This window comes from Arachis ipaensis, chromosome B4, assembly GCF_059453495.1.
Source record: "Arachis ipaensis isolate K30076 ecotype BB chromosome B4, ASM5945349v1, whole genome shotgun sequence".
Lineage (NCBI taxonomy): Eukaryota > Viridiplantae > Streptophyta > Magnoliopsida > Fabales > Fabaceae > Arachis > Arachis ipaensis.
The window spans coordinates 482,057-502,697 of NC_142439.1; the positions used below are offsets into that span (position 1 = coordinate 482,057).

A 20,641-nucleotide genomic window follows, 5' to 3' on the forward strand; every position below is an offset into this window, starting at 1 on the left:
ATCGGATCGGATCGGATACAATATACGCGTTTTTGAGTGTCGGATCGGATCGGATTGCGGATATATCCGCATGATTAAGCTCACTTTTTAATTATATTTTTATGTTAAAAATTTAATAAAAATGTTTCTTTCACACTTTTAAACCTATTTGTTCCTAAAGTAATTTTAATCAAATTTTTTCTAAATAACAAAAATAAAATAATACAATATATAAATAACAAGTTTAACGACTACTAACTAAAACATACAAGTTTAACGACTAATAACAAGTGAGATTAGGGTTAAGTTAGGTGGCTGCGAAACTAACATATATATTTTTTATTTTTTTAATTATTTTGTGCGGATCCGCGGATCCATAGATCGGATACGCGGATACAGCACAGAAATCCGCGATCCGATCTTTAACAGAATAGGATCCTATCCGATCCGATCAAGCTGCGGATCGAATCGTATCCGCAATTATCGAATCGGATGCGGATAAATACCGCGGATCTGCGGATACGATCCGATCCATGGACACCCTAAGTAATATTTTGTTATTAACTTATTATAGTTAACATGTGATGAGAATAAAGGAGGGTTTATCTAATTTTTTTATTTTTATAAAATTTAAAAATTAAAGATAAACCATGTACCTAAATTATTTTAACATGGACAAAAATACTCTAATTTTTTAAAACGTATTTAACAAGCCAAAAAAATTAATAGAAGTTATGGTCAGAGTTTTAACATTATATAATTTGACCCCAACAAACTCAAATTTCGAGATTTCACCAATTTGGTAATTGATTCACTAAAACTCGAAAGTCAATGTTTTAAGTCCCTCTAAAAATCCAAATGCTTGGGATGAGATCTAAAATATGGAATGACTTTTTTGAGAGAAAGGCATACCGAATTTGGAGGTATGTTATGGACTATTTTTCTAAACCCAATACGAAAAACCAGAATTAAGAATATCTAAAGTCCTAAGAAACTAGTTCCAATGATTATCTCGAATTCCAAAAAGATTCTATGGAAGATGTTATAAGTTATAACGATAATGGACATAATATCTAGTACCTCAGTTTTATGAGTTTAATGACTCAACATATAATGAAGAATCAAGTATCTTATAAAGAGAGTAATACATGAAAAAAATAATTCATACAAGAGAAACTCATAACTTCACAATATATACATTATTTTAAATACATGCATATAGATATGATCTCTAAATCTCTAATTTAGTATGTGGTTAAAAATAATTTTAACTGCATATTATAATTAGTAAAAGTTAATATCTATATTATTACCCCTTTTGTATAGAGAAGAGAATAAAATCAAATACATTATGTCAAATATTTAGTTAAAAAATGTTATATAATGCCTCTCATGATTCATGCTAATTTGAGCATCGAAATTTTTGCAAATACACTTCCCACAATGAGAAGGACGAGCTCAAGACTTTCTCTACAAAATTTGTTCAAATAATTCGTCAATTCAAAAGAACAAAAGTACTCTTGAACAACATCAAACAAAATTTTAAAAATAAATATGAAATTTTTTTTCTCATGATAAATGGTGACTTGATAACAATCCATTTACATTGAACGATGTAGGGTACTAATACAAATTACTCATGTGGACTATTAGCAGAACAGCAATTGACCCTTGTTTCACAAAATACACCCTTGTTTAGATCGATAACTCTTGGCATATTCATCACCTCCCTCCCTCTAGTAATTTGAATATTAGGGCAGGGAACAAATTTAGCTATATATTTTCATGTTTTACTGTTATGTGCTGTTGATATTATTTAGACTTGACAAACTGTCACGCAGATCTTGGCCCATAGTCTCAACAGGAAAGAACATAACACAAACTCCAGAAAGAAGAGCTACAATCTCAAACAGGAGGACAGCAAGAACTTGATGACAACCATGCACTAAACCCACTGCCACCAAAGGGCATATCATTCCACCAATTCTGCCCACTGAGCTTGCCATTCCAACTCCTGTTGTTCTAACGGAAGTTGGGTATATCTGCAGTTCCATCACGTAGCATTATTTTACTAGCCTTATTGAGTTGACATGTACTAGTACTAGTAGTACACAATTTCTCTCGAGTATTATTTTTCTACAATCTCGTTTAAATTACTGTGCAATAAGTATGTTACCTCTGGTGCATATATATACACAACGGTGAATGTCACTGTGATGCATATGCGAGCACCAAATAAAAGGCTTGTTGTTAGGCCTTCAGGCTGATGGAACATTAATGGGAGAAGGAAAATGCAACACAGGAAGAACATAGTTGACATTGAGAGCTTCCGACCAAGTTTATCTACTGCAGCAGCTGACAACAGGAGCCCAGGTAGCTCTATGCACAAAGAGATGTATTAGTTGTGCGTTTTGCTTCATGGGTAGATTGAGATAATTCTGGAAACCCGTAGAAAACATACCTGCAAAACTGGCAATAAAAACGTCTTTGTAGCTAACATCCGGAGACTTCCCTCTGTCCAAATTATGCGGCACACATTTACTGTGCCCACTGTTCAACTCAGAGGTCAACAAAACAAGGCCATAATACGAAAAAGCATTACCAAAGAACACTGCCCATAATAGAAGGGTTGACCTTGCCAATTTTGCTGACATAAGCATTAGGACTGATGAGACGCCACCTAAATTGGAAACCACTCCTTCAGGAGGTTCACCATCATTTTTTCCTGCTGAGAGTAAATTTGTGCCTTCTGAAGGGTTACCAGTGTCATACAGCTCAATTTGATTGTCAGAAACAAGGATCCCAGAAGGCAGTTCCCTACCATTTAATCTTGCTATTTTCTCCAAAACATTAACTGCATCAGTTGTTCTACCTTTCAAGCATAGGTATCTAGGTGACTCCGGTGTCACCTTGTAGAACAAAAGAAGGAATGATGAGGGTAGGGAAGATAGTGCAAGTAGCCATCTCCAACCCAGTTTCGGCATCACAATCTGCAAGGAACATTGCAATTGATGAACCTATCAGCTCCATGATTGTCATCTTCAACCATCATGCAACACCAATTGAAACTACAAAATAATACCCAAACTAAAATTGACAGGACATTTGCAAAATCATTATGAATCAAGATGCATACATTCCTTATGAAGGAGATATTATTATAAGGTCTAAAATAGGCTTCAAGCACAATGGAAATTTTTGGAGTCCTCATAACAAATAAACTAAGTTAGGATTATAGGTTTTAGCTTAATTGCTAAAGGGTTGAGCTCATAATAGTTATTCGATATAAATATAGAAAAAATGACATATGTATCTAGACCCATGGGCAGGGCAAAGGAGATATCTAGATTCAGGGTCAACAGCAAAACCTAGGAAAGACACATTCATAATTGGCAACACATTTCGTCTCCTTGTTTTGTTTGGTATGTGTGCTAAGGGGTTGTGAGGGTGCGGAATACAGCTTCATCATTCTAAAATCTTAAGGAGATAAGCAGAAATAAACCATTAATATAAGGTAAGGCATCAACTTATTAGTGTTCTAAAATAATGAGAAATTATAAGGAAATGAACAAATTTTACCCAGGCAAGTGAAGCCTCAAAAATTGTACCAAGAGTCCAAAATGCCGAAAAGACAACCATCCAGGTACCTCTATTGGGGGCTGGAACAAACTCTAGAAACCATGATGATAATACAGGGCCCCCTCCCAAGCCAATACCCACTAGACAACGAAGGGAAATCAACAATAGGTAGTTAGGAGCAAATGCACTCAAAAAACCAGCAGCTGCAGTAACTGTTGCAGTAATAAGGAATCCTTTCCTGAAATCATTGATGAAGCCAGGGAAAAAAAAAATTAACAAAAATAGTAAGTAGTAAGCTAGTGGAGAAAGAGAGCTAACAGCTACCTCCTTCCATGTTTATCTGAAACAATGCCCCATGAGTATGCCCCTATTAGCATGCCAGCAAAAACAGCACTGGTTATGAAACTCTCTTGGTGAGGGGAAAGATTCCATGCAGATTGTACTGCTGGTCCTACAAAAGAGAGTAGCATCATTTCCATTGCTTCTGAAACCCAGCCAATACCAGCATAAGCAAGCACAAGAATTTGGAAATTCCCAAAACCCAAAGCCAAGAGAGCATCGTCGACCGTGTAGCACAAGCCTTCATCCCCCATCTATAATTTAACAGTAGTTGAAACTTAGTACATATTTATATTAACAAGAAAAAAAAAGACTGATTTGTATTCACAAATAGCAAACAAAAACCAAAAAGAGGGGAAGAATAGCAGCAAAATAAGGAGGAAAACACACATATGCTGCTTGTCAAAACAACAAATCTATCATAAGCAAGGAATCGAACCAAGTACTCCGTGACTGCAATCGAACAAATAAAGGAGACAGGTAAAACGGTTTCGTTTATATATCCCAAAACGCAGGCGTGATAATAACAATAATAAATCAAGTCATCTTATTTATACCATTTTCGTTTCCAAAATAAGAGAAAGTCAGAAAGGTATGCTGGAGATGTGGGATCTTCCGTTTGGTTTTAATCGGATCTTCTTAGAGTGATCATACCGCGACACACAGAAATAATGCCGAGGAGCTATCGACCTTAGTCATGTTCTTGCTTGTTCTACTATTATCATTGTCTTTTTTTTAATTGACAACCGGTTGTAATTTAATCCCACATTTTAACATTTTATTATAAAATTTAGATTTTATATATTTATTGGTTCACACATTTTTTAACTAAATAATCAATAATTAAAATAATTAAATTTATCATAGATTCATAGTAGAATAATTAAACATCTAATAGACAAATAATTAAATTTATTTACAATAATATAAAAAAATTTGAAATGTCAAATACATATTTCTATAAGTTGTAACTGATTTATTTTGCATTAGTACCATGATTGATGTTATATGTATAGAATACTAGGGTGAGCATTTTTAATAAACAAATAAAAAATATGTTATATACATATAAAAAATCAGTAATCACTGAATCATCTTTTATATAAATACATATTTTGCATCTCAAATTTTTTTTATTATACTTCTATAAATAAGTTAAATTATTCTTTTATTATAGATTTAATTATTTTACTATGATAAGTTTGATTATTTTGATAGCTAATTCTTTAGTTGAAAAATATGTAAACGTAAAATTAATATATAATAACTAATTTAATGACTAATTTTTAGTATTTACGTGATATTTTTTAATAAAAAAAATTTATATTGAATCAAATACAAGGAAAATAGTTAGCCCGTGTATTTATACACACACGCCTTTTATAATAAGTATCTTATATTAGAAGAAAATGTATTTTAATACTTTTTTGGTGTTAAAAAGAATTAATAACAGATATTTAACACATTAAAAAATAAATGCTACATAGCTAATGAGTAATAGCTCAAATGGCATAAACTTCTCATACTCATCTAAGAGGTTGCGGGTTCGAGAATTCATATCTTTGGTAAAAAAAAATTAATAATAAATAAATGCTACATATCTAATTACTTGTATAAATATTATTTAATCTAACTAAAATAAAATGCAACTTGAAATGGCCAAAAATTAATATAAACGACGTAATTTTAATTTTAAACATCATTAGTTCTAAATGAATAGTTTTTTTTTTCAACCAAATCCCCAATTAAGTAATCATTTTTCAACTTTTAAACACCAGTACTTTTTGTTGTTTTTGCAAAATTTGTGTTAGTTTTAAAAATTTGTGTTCTTTTTTCAAGTTTTTTTAAAAATGAATTAGCTTAAAATTTAACAAAAAATAGGTGAAGAAAAAGAACTTTTTAGAAACTTTGTTTAAGATTTAATTAAAAAATATAGTATTTCTCTTTATCAAATTAAAGAAATTATACATATCTAATTTAAGTTTTTTACCTTACATTAGTATCTATCTCTTTTCTTTTTACAAATTTTATTTAAAATAAATTAGCTTAAAATTTAACAAAAAATAGGTGAAGAAAAAGAACTTTTTAAAAACTTTGTTTAAGACTTAATTTAAAAAAAAAAAAAAACAACATTTCTCTTTATCAAATTAAAGAAATTAAACTATACTTATCTAATTTAAGTTTACTTCACATTAGTCTCTCTTCTTTTGCATTTTTATTTATATAACAAGGTCCAATTTTCCTTTTCACGTTATCAAATTATACCCTACCTAAATAAAAAAACCTCTTTTTTTGGACTGGTACCTAATTTTACCTTACATTAGTCTCTACTGTTTTGTAATTTTATTTAATATGGCCAATTCCCGACCAAAGGAAAAAGTCAAATTTCAGCTGAACAAAAATCCAAAATGATCATTATGAAAAAACTAAAGACTAAAACGAAATTAACGAATCATGATTGCTGAACGAACCAAAAAAAAAAAAAAAAAAAAAAATCAAAATATACTATTCGATTATTTGATATTATTACTCTGATCTCTCCTAGTGTTATATTTACAAGAAAGATGTCATGTTTTACAAAATAATATCATCAAAAGCTCAAGTATTTTTACAAATCGAACCGATCCTTAATTCCTTATATATTGTATAAGATCTGGACAGGCTACTGTATACACTGAAACCTTCCATTGCGGTAAATCATAGAGGAATAATAATCAATAACAAGAAACTGATCTGCAGATGCTATCCAGCAAACAGCATAATTGTTTATTAAATGCGAAACATGCTAAAAGATACTAAACTATTTACTTTTAAGCTTTAAATAAAGGATACTACAAACAATCAATAGAAGATGCACTATCTATTCCCAACACAAAAAGAAATCATCGCTGTCAGAACATAGGTGTACGGTGTACCTAATGTCTACCTCCATTTGGACTTAGCATTATCCTTCGTATCTACATAACAAATTGCTCATCCAGCGTTGTTGGCAACTTCTGCAGCTCTCTGCCTCATCATCTCCATTACAGCAGCCCTACGCCGTGAATCAGACTGTTGCTGCAATCTCCTTAAATGCTCTTTCAAATCCCTGATTTGACACATACAAGGAAAAAAGTTAACGGATGAAAAATTTGAGAGAAGGAGATAATGCCCAACCCACAAACCTGCAACGCGGCACGTGGCACTCCGATTCCTTGCAAGCACGAGCATGGAGTTGAAGCAAATACCACATTTTCTTACAAAGAACACAACCTCCAGAAGCTCGTGTTTTGCAGTGCATCCCGTGGCGGAAAAGCCCCTTTACTTTGCGGCAATTTGGATATTGGCAATGTGCGGAACGACATTGGGATGCATGCACAAGTAGATCAAGCATTTTCCGTAGCTGTAAATACAAACACAAATTCATTTAAATCAAAAAGCATATACAGAAAGGTAGTTACTATGGACAAAAGAAAAGAAGCAAGCAATTGACATCAAAACTAAGAACTGTGATATGTTGAAAAGTTGCAGTTTACACTTTTCCATCCCATACATAAAACAATCACGAGGAACAATGGAACACTCCAATAGAAATCAATCATTACCTTGTCATCAATAATTATCCCCCCCACAAAAAAAACCTCTTTTTTTCTTTTTTTACCATCTAACGATTGATGAAACTCCTAAAATTCGAATAATTTTTTCCTTTAAATATTTCAATTGTTAGAATAAGGAAACCAAGTATCCACTTTTACTAGGGAACTAACAGAGCGATACATGTCCAATTCAGAGGAACAAAATATAAAATTAAATATTGTGCAATACCTGCAATACTCGAACCTGCCTTGCTTCTTTGTTCTGAGCATCACGATCTGCCATTGATGGATGATTTGTCAACTTATGGGGATGATCAATGCCTCCATCCTTTTGATAACAAGCATTACATACATCATACTCGGGACAAACTTCACAGCGCCACCCTTGGCCAGTTTCTATGTCAAGATAGCATATATTACAGGTAGTCACAAATGCAGGAGCGGTTGGATTATGAAGATGATATAGAACCATCATTGATGAATGCTTGGCTCGCCTAAGTGTATCATATTGATAATGATTTCCCTGGCAGAGACTGAGAAATGCTTGTCTAGTATCAAAGAATTCACTCTCGAGAATATCATCTTTGTCCTTTGTATCAACTGGAACATCATTGATTTCAATCTGCAAGACAATGCAAGTTATTTTTTTTTAAATATTTAAATAAAACCCAAATTCACTTCCAATCAGTTAGTGCCACACGATAATCTGTACTATTTTTTCACCCTTTTTTCTGTGAAGATACAGAAAAATGTACAATTAAAATGCTCAAGGGGAAGTTGTGGCTGAAAACACAATCACTGAGTTCAAATTGGAACTCCATAATGTCTGACAACTTAGTACCTCCTAGTAGTAATTACTAATTAGGCAGACATTAAGGTGAGTAACAAGCAAGTACTAATAAAATTATCACATGATAGAACAAGGGAAATGTTCTAATTAGGTAGAACTCTTTACTTACTGGATAAAGGGTATGTTTCTCCCTCTGATTAATAGGATGCCTTTCTCTCTCTTCACGTTTTAATTCCACTTCATAGCACCTAAGAAACCATTTATATTAGATCAATGTATTGAATATTTTGTAATAAGGATCAGGCAAACAACATAAGATGTTATTGACACAACTGCACAAAAACAACAAAAATGGGGCTGGGGCGTCAAAAAGATATTAATCAGATACAATGTTGAGAAACACAAATCTGTTATTGAAACAATATCCATATTCCATAGCACTTGTCCAGTCTGCATTAAAACTGTTTGTAATACAAGAGAGTTTAAGCATGGCATAAGGCAGCAAGCAAAAAATCTTGTCATCTAGTTATAACTCAAGACCTGAATAAGAAAAAACTGGCAACTTAAATAAATAAATCAACTATACTAATACTTTCCAGCTATCCACAATAATGGAAGTATTCCCAACTCTGCAACAAGAAAGGTTTATCCCACCAGGTGGGGGTTTGCTACATAGATCAATAGACGTGGTCAACCCATTCATATTTAAATATCTGTGATATTTCTTCCAAAGTTTCCTTGTTTCCAGACTAAAAGTATTACCAACTCTAATGGTGGAATTTGAAGTGGATGACTAAGTGAAATAGGATGAATGGTGTGGCTGTGGGTGACCTTCAATGTCCATAGTCAATTGAGTTGAAAGCAAAAGGAAAAGGCTAGAAAGGAGAATACTACATCAAGGCTGGAATCACACCAGGGAAAACTTGTACTGTCAAAGCAAGTTCCAGGTAATGGAAAACTCAGCTATCATATTTCAAGCAGACCCCAGAGGTGCTTCAAACTGTTAACAGGACACTCAGAAGTCAGAACTTCACTCTGAAGGCAAGGAGAGAGGGAGGGAGTTTTGGCTAAATGTTGGTAAAGAAAGGTTGCGTTTGGAAAGTTAACAGCTAACTGCTTGTAAGTTGTGACTGATTGAAGTGATTACAAAATGTAGTTCATAGTTAATAACTAACTGATTATGCAGGAGAACTCTACAAATGGGAGAACAGAGTGATAGGGAATAGTTCAAATTAGTTAGGCAGAATTCGAAGAGTGCAGCAGAGAGGAAATAAAATATTTCATTTTCCTTTCTCTGTTCTTGCATCCTTTTCTGTGGTTTTACTTTTTACTCTACAACTGTATGGTAATGCATACACTGAGATAGTATGTTTAATCAATTGCAGTCAACAGAATCATATAGCAAACGGAGATAGAAGTGAACAATACTTACCTATCACAAATCTGAAAATTCTTGCACTGGTTGCAAACCCAACGGTTGCCAGACACCATTAGAATACAACAATGACTGCATGCATGCTGTAGATGAACCATGATAAAATCCTCCTTCATTGGGCAAATGGTTTCACCAAGCTGGAGAAAGATAAGCATTGTAGGAAGAAAACCATTATTACACATATGGATTAGATAAATATTAAAAGCACTCAACCAAGGAACATGCCTGAACGTTTGAAGATATAATTATATCACATAAAATATCCAAATAATTTAAATTATTTGCAAGGGACGTTATTTACCCCAAAGACAAAAAATATATAAATAAACAATGTCATATATATATAAGTGAATTACTTTGTGCATGAGAAGCAGATCTTTCGAGGCGTTGCCAGAGAGATCTGACTGACCAGATGCTTTTAAGGCCCTTTTTGTTATAGTTTTTTTAGTTGTTCCTTTCTTATTTTGTTTCCTTCCATCTTCCTCTTGGCGAAGCTGATAAATCAAATCCTCAGCAGCCCCAGGCCAGTAGTCACCATCAAAATATGGGAGTCTGGCAGCTGTAACCTTAGCCCTAGATTCACCAGTAGATACGAAGAAATGATCATATAAGTTGGTGAGATCAACTACAATATTCTCCTTGATAGCTTTTCTCAGCATGGACAGATACCTGAAGAAACATCCACAAAAGAAACTGAAGTTAGGGATAAAAGCAGTAAAATTGCATAAGCAAAAGAGTTAGCCCACTTCTCTTTCATTTTGTTTATACTGAAGCTATTTTGCTCACCATTCCCTAAGCTTATCAGATTTTGGTGTTTTCTGAATTTCTGGATGGCAATATAAAATATAGTCTTCACCCTTCAATGGTGGACATGCCCATATATAGCAGCTTGTAAAACCACGTTTCTTGCAATATTCAAGGTATCCAATCTACAAAAAAAATTATATTGAAAACTCCTCAATTATAATAAAATATTGTTTACAGGAAGAAAATAAGAACTTGACTAAAATTTACCAGAATTTCATGGTAAACAAATGTCCGAAGAGCCTCTCCAGTTACGGCCTTGACCTCAGGCCTAAAATACTTCACAGAGTCAAGATATGAAAGATACACCCGGCGCTGGTTGGGCAACTGACATTCAGATCCAAATTCTTGGACATACATGCCAAATAGGCAGACTTCCACACCTTCAATCTTTTGAAACAGCAAAATTACCTGGGATAGCAAGATAAGGGTGTTAAAGTTAATATTTTAACAATCCCGCTATGCATACTCACCATTTTAACACCAATATTTTCTTAACCACCAACACACATTCTCTTTGTTTTATTACTTAAAACATAATTTAAATATATAATTAATTAGTAACAATTGTATTTTTATACAGGTGTCAATAGTGTTTGGTTTACGAATAGTGTTATTCATATTTTAATTAGCACCGGATCAACGGAACAAGGAAAGCAATTCCCCATACCTTGGATTTATATGGGAATTCTGTTGGATAATTTTCTTCCTGAAAAATCTCCAAAAATCGCTGTTTCACTTCTAACTTCTTGTCAACAGATGACACAACTCTTATAACAAGCGATTCAGCTCCTGGAACCTGCAAATATCCAAGTCGAAATGTTTATTAATCTCCAGCATAACACACACCAAATAAATTTAGTAGTCCACAAATAATCAGGATTTGCTAAGAAGGAATTTCATCAGTATCAATCGAACAGAAAAGATAAGGTTTAATTCATGTAACTGATTCCGAATAATTGAACAAGGCTTGGTTATTTTATTTATTTAAAAAATAAACAACAGAAATATATTTTAAAAATATTTTAACAAAAAGGACTAGCACATTTTTCTTCTACTAATCAGTAAATGAATCACCTCTTCATAAGATTTTCCATGAACCCTTGCCCTTTCCTGCCTTTCTTGCTTTAGTCTTTTAAATAATCGCTGTTCTATGTGGTCACTGAGAATGGTTCGTGGCAAATCTTTGGCTCCAAGAACAGCACTTTGGGGTAAAGGCTTGCGCTCTCCTCTTTCTACCTCTTGAATATAGCAGTTAGGGCAAGTGTATTCAGCTTGTCCACCGTCATTTCTTCTTCCATTAAATAAGGCACAAATTTGATGTTGCCAGGCTTCACATTTATCACATTGAACCCACTGCACACAAAAAATATATACTGTCAATTAACAAATAGAATGCCAATCAAACAACAAAAAGACACACATGCCACGCACCCATTCCTCAGTTTCTTCATCATTCTTCTTCTTTTCCAACCTTGACTTAGGAATTGGAGTCCCGTCAACGTTAATGTTCTCTGATCGAGCATCATTATAGCATGGAATACAAAAATAATGCCGTGTATCACCAGCCCCCGTGGTATAATACATATTGTTTCGTTTAATACGAACACCACAGGTTGTACAATAGATTGGTGGGGGTTCAAAAGTAAGCTTCTCTACAGCACACAACTGACAAGAATTCTCACTCATCGAATGCTCCATTGCTTGGTTCTTCTCTGCTTTTGATTTGCTCTGTCACAAGAAAATAGATGACCAACAATAGATGCACCACAGTCAGACGTGGGTAACAGATAAATTTGAGAAATGTTATAGTTGCAATCAGGAACCCAAGTTTTCCAATAGCCAAATAAGCATAGTACAAGCTTTGTCCAGTTGATACATTTAGAGTATACCTTTTTGTTTGTTTTGTGAATTTAAATATTTCCAATGCCCTAAAAAATTAGAAAATTTCCTTTGTAGGAGAAAGGAGGCATATTCTTGTGGCAGGGTATTTTACCTGGCTGTTCTTTAGTGCCTTTTGCTTTATTGAAATGCCTACTACCTTTAAAAGAAAACCTTTGTCTCTAGGCATTGGATTTTTGTCTATCCATGCAAATTGTGCAGAGAATCACACTGCCAGTTTTCTAGTGAGAATGAAGTTCTAGCTTAATGTATAGTTCAGATACATTTTCTTCTCTAATGGATACCCAAAACAAATAAATAAATTTCCATTGTGATATTGAAAAACCAAGTCATATATGCCACAAAATAACAATGGATTCCCCACTTTTGTTTATTTCCGTATAATTTTTTAAAATTAAGAGACTCCACAACTTAAAAATAACTTTGAAGTTTGAACTTTTGATCACCCAGCCATGTTCTTCAAGGAAATGATAAGCCCAGATGAATTACATGTTCTTCAAACAATAGATGCACAAACTTTAGGAAGAAACATAGAAACGAAATAAACTAAAGCAATGGAATAATTTATCATCATCATCATGTGAAAAGTTGGTATGAGAATAAATAAATAACTTACTTGACCAACCCATTGCCTTAGGCCAGTGATATGTTCCCTGACTTGCTCAGGCGTAAATAGTTCAGTTAACGAGACACCCTTTATTTTTGGCTTGCCAGACTTGGTTCCAGCTGCATTTTCAGATGGCTGCATCACATTTTCTTGCTTATCTTGTGCACTTTCTTTCTCAGTTTTAACATGTTCTGACCTACATAAATTAGCAGGTTCATTATATTGGGCAGGTTCACCACCCGACGTTTTATTATCTGAACGATTGCTATCCATTTTCATCTCACTAAGCTTTTCATGCACCAAATGTGCTGAAGCTTCAGCCTTAACTTCAGCAATCTCAGACTTAATTGAGATAGATTTCTCAGCATTTGGATAGGCCAGGGACTGTGCATCCCTGGAAATAAGAGATTCACAATTTGCAGAAATGGATGAAGAATTGTCATTTTCAGGATTCATGGATTGCATGGTGCAATGCTCAGTCTTTATACGTTTTAGAGATGGATGTAGATCTTCTGAAGTTTCAGCAGCTAATGGAGGCTTTGAGATCAATCTAGCCAACGGGGCCACAGTATTATATGTTTTACAGGACCCGTTTGCTGTAATTGGCAAACTTGATTCATGCTCTGACCGAATCTGAGACTTAAGTTGCACTGCACGTCGATAATTTCTTACGAAAACACAAACAGGGCAACAAGGATCCTTGCAGGTCATGTAATGACGAATCAAAAGCCTGGTATGATGACACCGAGCGTATGAACAGTGAACCTTGTTACAACCATCTATGTGCTTACATAACTTCTGTGCATTAGAACAGAAGCGTTCTGGGCACTGTCCTTCAGGGGCAGGACACCGTCGGGCATGAAGTAGAAATAAAAGCCACCTCTGCTGATTCCTGTGTTCCTTTTTGACCCCACTTCCAGAGTCTATCAGATCAACTGAAGCTCTAGGGGCAACTGCTTGACCAATAATCGATCCATCTGATGATAAATTATTGCACTGAGCTTCACCCTGCACTGATATTCTTTGGTGGAAATCCCTGTGGACATGCTGCTCATGTGAAATATTTGCAGGCATATGGTTACTGTCTTGTGACTGAGGCCATTGATTTAGAACTAAAGATTTGGATTGCACCCCAACCGTAAGACAGTTAAGATTATTCTGAGGCTCTGCAACCAATTGGTGCATGTGCAACATTTGTTGTGAATTTTGAGGTGTTGACGAGGCTAAGTCATGTACACCAGATGGATATGTAAGATGTTGATCACTCCTAGAGCAATCTTCAGCTGAGTTCTGGTGGAAATGACTCTGCATCTCAGCCAAATGAAACTGTTCAGGAACATGAGAGCTGAGTACTTCCTTATGGTGTTCAACCCCCGGCTCAGGCTTCACTCGGTTCTCTAGATGAGAAGACAGTTGAGACTGACTGCAAGTATCGTTGTTCACCATATGCTGAGGTTGCTGATTTTGCAGCTTCAATTGGCATTGCTGCTGTGCATACTGGTCTGGCTGTTGATATTGTTGGGGCCTTTGCTGATGTTGCTGTTGCGAATGCAGAAGTCCATCTCGTGAAGACAATGAAGACTGGAAACTCAACTTTTCCAGTTGATTAATTGCTTGAGACTTTATATGAGCAGCCTGCTGGATACCATGCAAATTTGAGTGACCACTTATCAATGAACTAGTTTTGGGTATTGATGGCAATTTTACTGAATTTGTGTTCTGAGCATTAATCATGGACCCAGAGGTTGTTGCAGATGCATAAAAATTTCCAGAAGCGAACGTGTCAACATTATTCAATCCATATCCATCACCTAATAATAAAATCATCACTCTTTCAGATATGTCACTTCTAAGGAGAAAAAGTGCACAGTACATGCATAAAACCGATTAACAAAAAATGTGCAAAAGACCCTAAAATACATTGGTGCAGGGTGAGGTAAATGACATAGGCTAGCTCCTCCCCCCCACCCAAAAAGAAAAAGAAAAACAGAGAGAGAGAGAGAGAGGAAAACAGAAGAGGTAAAAAAGAAACAACAATAGTGAAGAAATAAGAAACATTACCCTGAACAACTGGTTGCTGATTTTGATCGAAGTGCTGCTGTAAGTGTTTAGGGGAATTAATGTAGGTTGGCGCATAACCATCAGTAGTTCCAGGTTCATTTGCAAGTTGCATATTGTTTCCAATCAAGCCAAGTCCACTATTTACAGCACCATTTGAGTTCCCAAATGATTTTTGCAGTAAAGCAGATCTCATTCCACTACCCATTTGGCTGCCAATGTTCTGCAAAACATTACTATTTTGCCCATGCTGCTTCGTCAGCTGCAGTGATGGCTGCGATACCATTGTAGACTCTACACCAGAAAAGGAACTGCCAGTAGTGGAAGAATCTATATTCATGTGTGAATTATTACTGCTGACACCAAAACCAGGAGTGGGAATCATTTGGCTAGCAATTCTCTGCACCCCCATTGCTGACATATTCCCCCCTGACCCAACAGAAAAGCTGGATGAAGACTGCTGATAACCATTGGACAAACCTGCAATAAATATAGACTCAATAATGCAGTAAAATAATGTAAATTGTAAAGCAACAGGGTTGGTAAATAACCATAACACCCAATATTACCATCAGATCGATTTACAGAACTTCCAAGCATACCACCAGATGGTAACATGCTTACACCATTGAAAGATGTTGATCCTATGCTATTGCAGCCACTGGTAGAAATCACTGAGGCATCCATAGAAGAGGGAACCAGCATGCTAGAATTAGGAACTTGGGACATACCAGGAGTTGGTATCATTGTACCAATTGGAGCAGAGGTAACAAGCTGTTGATACTGTTGGTTGTGATTATTCATGTGTGCTCTTCTTAGGAAATTAGATAAACGACTCTCTAGAGTTTCCAAGTTCATGTAGTCCTCCTAAATAATGAAATACAAAGCAATGTCAATGCAAAAGTAGTAACTGTTGATAAAAAAAAAGCCAGAAAGTAGTACAGTGATCCTGAGAATTAACATGTTTCTGATTCCACAATGGAAAACATTGGCATTATAATAATAAATAAAATTAGGTAGAGGTACAAAAAATATTTTAACATAAAAAACAACCTTAGAGAGAGCAGCTTTTAACATGCCCTCCTCCAAGCGTTTTGCAAGATCCTTAACTTTCCTTCTCTGTACTTCTGTAACTGGATGCTGTTGTCGTTGCAATAACATATCATATCTGGGAGTAAAGATTGAATCAGTGTTATGGCAGCAAAAAATACAACAAACCTTATCCCACTAGATCGTATCAGCATCATGGATCAAATGGCAGCACAAAATAAACATTAATAAAAATAATAGATTCATAGATGATGCAAAATATTGAGTTACAACTACATTTGCAAAAGGTGCATCTGCAACGTGAATAGAATTCCTTAACTGCTTAAATTAATATATCATATCATGTACAAGTTAACCACAGTGCATTATAACTTGGACGCAAAAAGAATAGTTTCATCATGATCATCAAGGTCAAAGAAAATTATTTTCCTTTCCCCTTTTGATTTTTAATAATACTGTGGTTCCTCTTGTTTGTGAACTAATCAATATTACATACACTAATTTTCAGGATTTATTTATCACTAGTTGGTTGTAAGTAAATATCCATCTCCACTTGTTACCTCCACTGACAAGATTTCTCATAAGTAGTAAAGTCACAAGATTATTGAATTTGAAAGCAAATAAACAAATACAAGAACTTACATCTTCTCTTGAATAAACGATCGTGCTCTAAGTAATTCAGGGTCCATATTAATTGTTGGACGCGGGACACCACCCATAATTGGCATCTGAGGAGGAACATTCCCATTCAATTGGGTCAGTCCAGGTAACTGAGATCCTGCTTGATTAGGTACCTGACCCGATATCTGACCCGGAATATGTGCCTGTAGCTTCATCTTCTCTATTCTTCACATAACCCAAAAATGTTACAAGATTTCCACCATCAGGTAGCACTTCTCCCGCACCAAAGCTTATAATGAAGATAACAAAACAAACGCCCTTATAACTGTGAGAATTCTGCAAAGGAAAAGAAAGTAGATTCGGTTTATTACAAATCCCCCCAAAACCACGATAAATCAAAAGTCAACAATTTTATTAGTAGCAATAACACCAAATACTGGGAAGTAACCTCCGTAATCGCAATATACAATTCCTTCTAGGAGAAGCCAGCAAACATCGAATGCAAGAGATCATTTTAAACTTTGCCCAATTATATCAACAAAAGAAGGGGGACAGTAATAAAAAGAAAAAAAAGGAAAACGTATATCAAATCACGCTAAGCTGATCTCCCTCTAGACGTTATTGGAAATTGAAAGACTAAATTCAAGTTATCCAGATACAGATTCAATCAAACACAATAATTCTGAGAAGCCGAAGGTAGCGAATCAAATCAATGAAATAACAACACAAAACCCTAATAGATTGATGATGGGTTACGACGAACCTAAACCGGCGAAAACGTGTACAAATAGCGGAACACAAGCTCAAATTCGCTATATTGAACCGGAGAAGGAACCCGAAAGCATGTAAGACCGCGCCGACGAAGACTGAGAAGATTTCCCCGTAGAGAAAGAGAGAAAGGCCGGTGACACCGTCTCCAACTATAGGCACGTGCGTAATTTTGCCACGAACGAACTAAAATAACGGAAATATAAAGCAGTCATTTATACCCTTTCCAACAAAATTTAAAAAAAAAAGTATATTTAATATTATCAAATAATTATAAAAAAGTTTTAATTTTAATTATAAATTTAATTTTTACATACTAACAACGTAAAAAAAATTTATATAAATATTTAATTATATATTATTATCATATTATAAAAACAATTAATTTTTAAACAACATCTAAACAAATAAATTTAATTAGATGATTATTTAAACTCCCATATATTAAAATTAAATTTTTAATTATATTTTAAAATATGAATTTTGTAATCATTTCTAAATAATATAGAATTAGATCAATCTTTTACTTAAATCATTTCATTTTTACTTTAATGTTAAAGATTGATCAAATTAATATAAATTTAGATTAATACTAAAACATCATAGATAAAATTTAAACTGTCGAACAACAACAAAATCTATTTTCTATTTCTATTTTATTTACAAAGGGAGTTAAAATAAATTTGATGCATTTTTCTATTTATAAAATTTGAATCAAGTCTTCTTATAATTAGAGGGTCAAGTACTTATTATTCTTGTCAATGAGTAATAGCTCAAATAGCATAGTCTCTCTATACTCAATTAAGAGGTTGCGGATTCGAGTCTCCTATCTTTGATAAAAAAAAATAAAAATACTTATTATTCTTATATTTATTATTATTATACACATATCTTTATTTTTATTTTTATAATAATAGTAATAGTAATAAGGAGTTCTTTCGAAAAAAAAAAAGTAATAAGGAGTTCTTATGCTAATATGGCGCTTATACATTGAGTTTGGGAATTTATTCACTTAAGTGTCATTATTAAAATTTTTTAAAATTTTTTAAATTTTATTTAAAAATTATAACTCATTATTTACTTAAGTTGTTACCTTTTAAATTTTTAAATCCGCTTTCTTAGGTTGTTGGGTATTTAATTTTTAACACTGTTGAACCAATTATTTACCTAGATGTCATCGCAAAAAAATTTTAAAATTTTATTTATAAATTATAACTTATTATTTACTTAGGTAGTTACTTTTTACATTTTTAATATGTTTTCTTAGGTTGTTGGGTATTGAGTTTTTAATATCGTTGAATCAATTATTTACTTAACTAGAAATTTTTTAAAAATATAAATTATTATTTGTTTAAGTTGTTCATTGGAATTTTTTAAAGTTTTATTTATAAATTATTATTTGTTTAAGTTATTACTTTTTAATTTCAAGTTATTTGCTTAAGTTATTTTGCTTTGGTTGTTATTTTTTAAATTTTAAATTATTTACTAAAATTGTTATTTTTTAAATTTAAGTTATTTATAGATTACTCTTTTTAATTATTGATTATTGTAGTTAATTTATATTCCTAAGCTAATAAATTAAAATTTTCGAAAAAGCTAATTTAAATTAATTTTAATTTAAATTCCTAAGTTAATAAGTTCACGTAATTATTGTGATTTTTAAAAAAGTTAAGTTCTATTTAAACAAACTAAATAAAAAAAAAATAAGAGTCTCTTTTATTTAAATTTATAGATGAATTAACTAAGTTAATGTAATAACAATAGGGCTGAAAGTAAGTCAAGCTATCTCATGAGCTAGCTCGAGCTCGATTCGTTAATGGCTCGATAAGTTAGACTCATGAGCTGGTGAGTCGAGCTTGAACTTGAAATTGAGCTCATAAATTAAATGAGTCGAGTTTGAGTTTGGATAAGCTCAGCTCATTAGCTTGTGTGTTGGCTCAATTATATATATATATATACACACACATCCTATATGCATTTAATCTATATTTTTAATATTATATATATTAATAATTTTAATTATTTAAAATTTTGTATTTATTTTTTATATATAATTTTGATGTAGGACATAAATAAAAAATTTATAATTTTTTGATAGATAGAGAATATATAAAATTGATCTTTTTAAACATCTTTTTAAAATATATAAGTTATAATTTGATATAGAATTATAGATTATGTTCCTATTATTTGAACCAGTTTGTGAGCTTTCAGTGAAGCGAGGTTGAACTTAAGAAATAGGCTCGATTGTTAATGAGTCGAGTCATGAATCAAGCTCAATTTTCGTGAGCCGAGCTTGAGCTTGGTCTAACTCAGCTCAGCTCGGCTTACTTCCAATCTTAAATAACAATAATAATTTTATTTAATAATAATTAAAAATATACTTTATTCATCTTTTGAACTAAATGTGAATTAGTTTTATCACTTAGAATTTATAACTAAGTGCGAATTAGTTTTCACGTAATAACAATAATATGTAATAACTATTCAATTAGTTTTCAGCTTAACAATAATAATTTTATTTACATTAAATCATCTTTTAGTTAGTTATTATAATTTATATTTTAAATTCAAATTAAAGTCAATTAGGTTTTAGAAAATTCTACCTATCTATAAAAGTATGAATTAGAGATATATAGCACCACACCTCCCTCACTTAGGACCCGTTTGGGAAGGTTCAAAAAATAATTTTTTTGAGCTTTTAACTTATGAAAAATAGTAGTATTAATGTCTGGTACAATTTTTAAAACTAAATTGCAGCTTTCTAAAAAGCTATGTAAGAACTTATAGAGAAGTTAAAAAAAAAATGACTTCTCTCATAATATTACTACTTTTTATCACATTTCTATAAAATAAGCACTTTTAGAACTAAAAATCTAAACACAAAATAACTTATTTATAAGATATTTTTAATATAACCATTTATTATTTAAACTATTTTTTCAAAAGGAGATTAATTAAGTTGTTTACCCAAACCGAACCTTAATACAATTAATTACTCTTTTTAAATTTTTCTATCTTTTTTCAATGACGGTTCATGTTCACAAAATTGTTGAGATCAATACTACATTTGATAATTTGTGTATACGTATGCGAGTGATAAAATTATAGACACTACCGAGTTACGAAAATTC

General features: G+C 33.0%; 2 protein-coding genes across 5 annotated transcripts; both read right to left on the reverse strand.

Moving 5' to 3' along the window:
• Positions 1–1,519: 1,519 nt before the first annotated feature.
• Positions 1,520–4,664, reverse strand: NIAP (Major facilitator superfamily protein). Of its 4 annotated transcripts, none has more exons than XM_088485671.1 (7): positions 4,455–4,606; positions 4,288–4,350; positions 3,883–4,151; positions 3,559–3,796; positions 2,441–2,969; positions 2,156–2,358; positions 1,520–2,021 (listed from the first exon to the last, which is right to left on the reverse strand). In XM_088485671.1, the coding sequence occupies exons 3-7, from the start codon at positions 4,149–4,151 to the stop codon at positions 1,776–1,778; spliced, it is 1,485 nt and encodes a 494-aa protein (XP_088341797.1). In that variant the 5' UTR covers positions 4,288–4,350; positions 4,455–4,606; the 3' UTR covers positions 1,520–1,775. The 4 variants fall into 4 exon arrangements, with proteins under 4 accessions (XP_088341797.1, XP_088341798.1, XP_088341796.1 ...); XM_088485672.1 differs by having other exon boundaries at positions 4,337–4,350; positions 4,455–4,574; XM_088485670.1 differs by lacking the exon at positions 4,288–4,350 and having other exon boundaries at positions 4,455–4,664.
• A 1,838-nt stretch (positions 4,665–6,502) lies between these two features.
• Positions 6,503–17,720, reverse strand: LOC107638393 (histone acetyltransferase HAC1). Its single transcript, XM_016341646.3, has 17 exons — positions 17,503–17,720; positions 16,761–17,075; positions 16,122–16,236; positions 15,638–15,935; positions 15,072–15,548; positions 13,020–14,821; positions 11,936–12,232; positions 11,579–11,857; positions 11,172–11,300; positions 10,712–10,912; positions 10,484–10,626; positions 10,054–10,366; positions 9,695–9,834; positions 8,432–8,510; positions 7,702–8,094; positions 7,062–7,279; positions 6,503–6,985 (listed from the first exon to the last, which is right to left on the reverse strand). Exons 2-17 carry the CDS (start codon positions 16,952–16,954, stop codon positions 6,871–6,873), a joined length of 5,193 nt encoding a protein of 1,730 aa, XP_016197132.1. The 5' UTR covers positions 16,955–17,075; positions 17,503–17,720; the 3' UTR covers positions 6,503–6,870.
• Between the last annotated feature and the right edge of the window lie 2,921 nt (positions 17,721–20,641).

Excerpts from the sequence above, each read along its gene's own strand:
- LOC107638393 (XM_016341646.3), bottom strand. The coding sequence starts at position 16,954 with ATGAAGCTACAGGCACATATTCCGGGTCAGATATCGGGTCAGGTACCT. Across the intron at positions 11,858-11,935 it reads ATGAAGAAACTGAGGAATGG|TGGGTTCAATGTGATAAATG; the intron begins GTGCGTGGCATG and ends TTTTGTGTGCAG. Across the intron at positions 10,367-10,483 it reads TCTGATAAGCTTAGGGAATG|GTATCTGTCCATGCTGAGAA; the intron begins GTGAGCAAAATA and ends ATGTTTCTTCAG.
- NIAP (XM_088485670.1), bottom strand. Across the intron at positions 2,970-3,558 it reads TTGAGGCTTCACTTGCCTGG|ATTGTGATGCCGAAACTGGG; the intron begins GTAAAATTTGTT and ends TGTTCCTTGCAG. Across the intron at positions 2,359-2,440 it reads TTTTATTGCCAGTTTTGCAG|AGCTACCTGGGCTCCTGTTG; the intron begins GTATGTTTTCTA and ends CTTTGTGCATAG.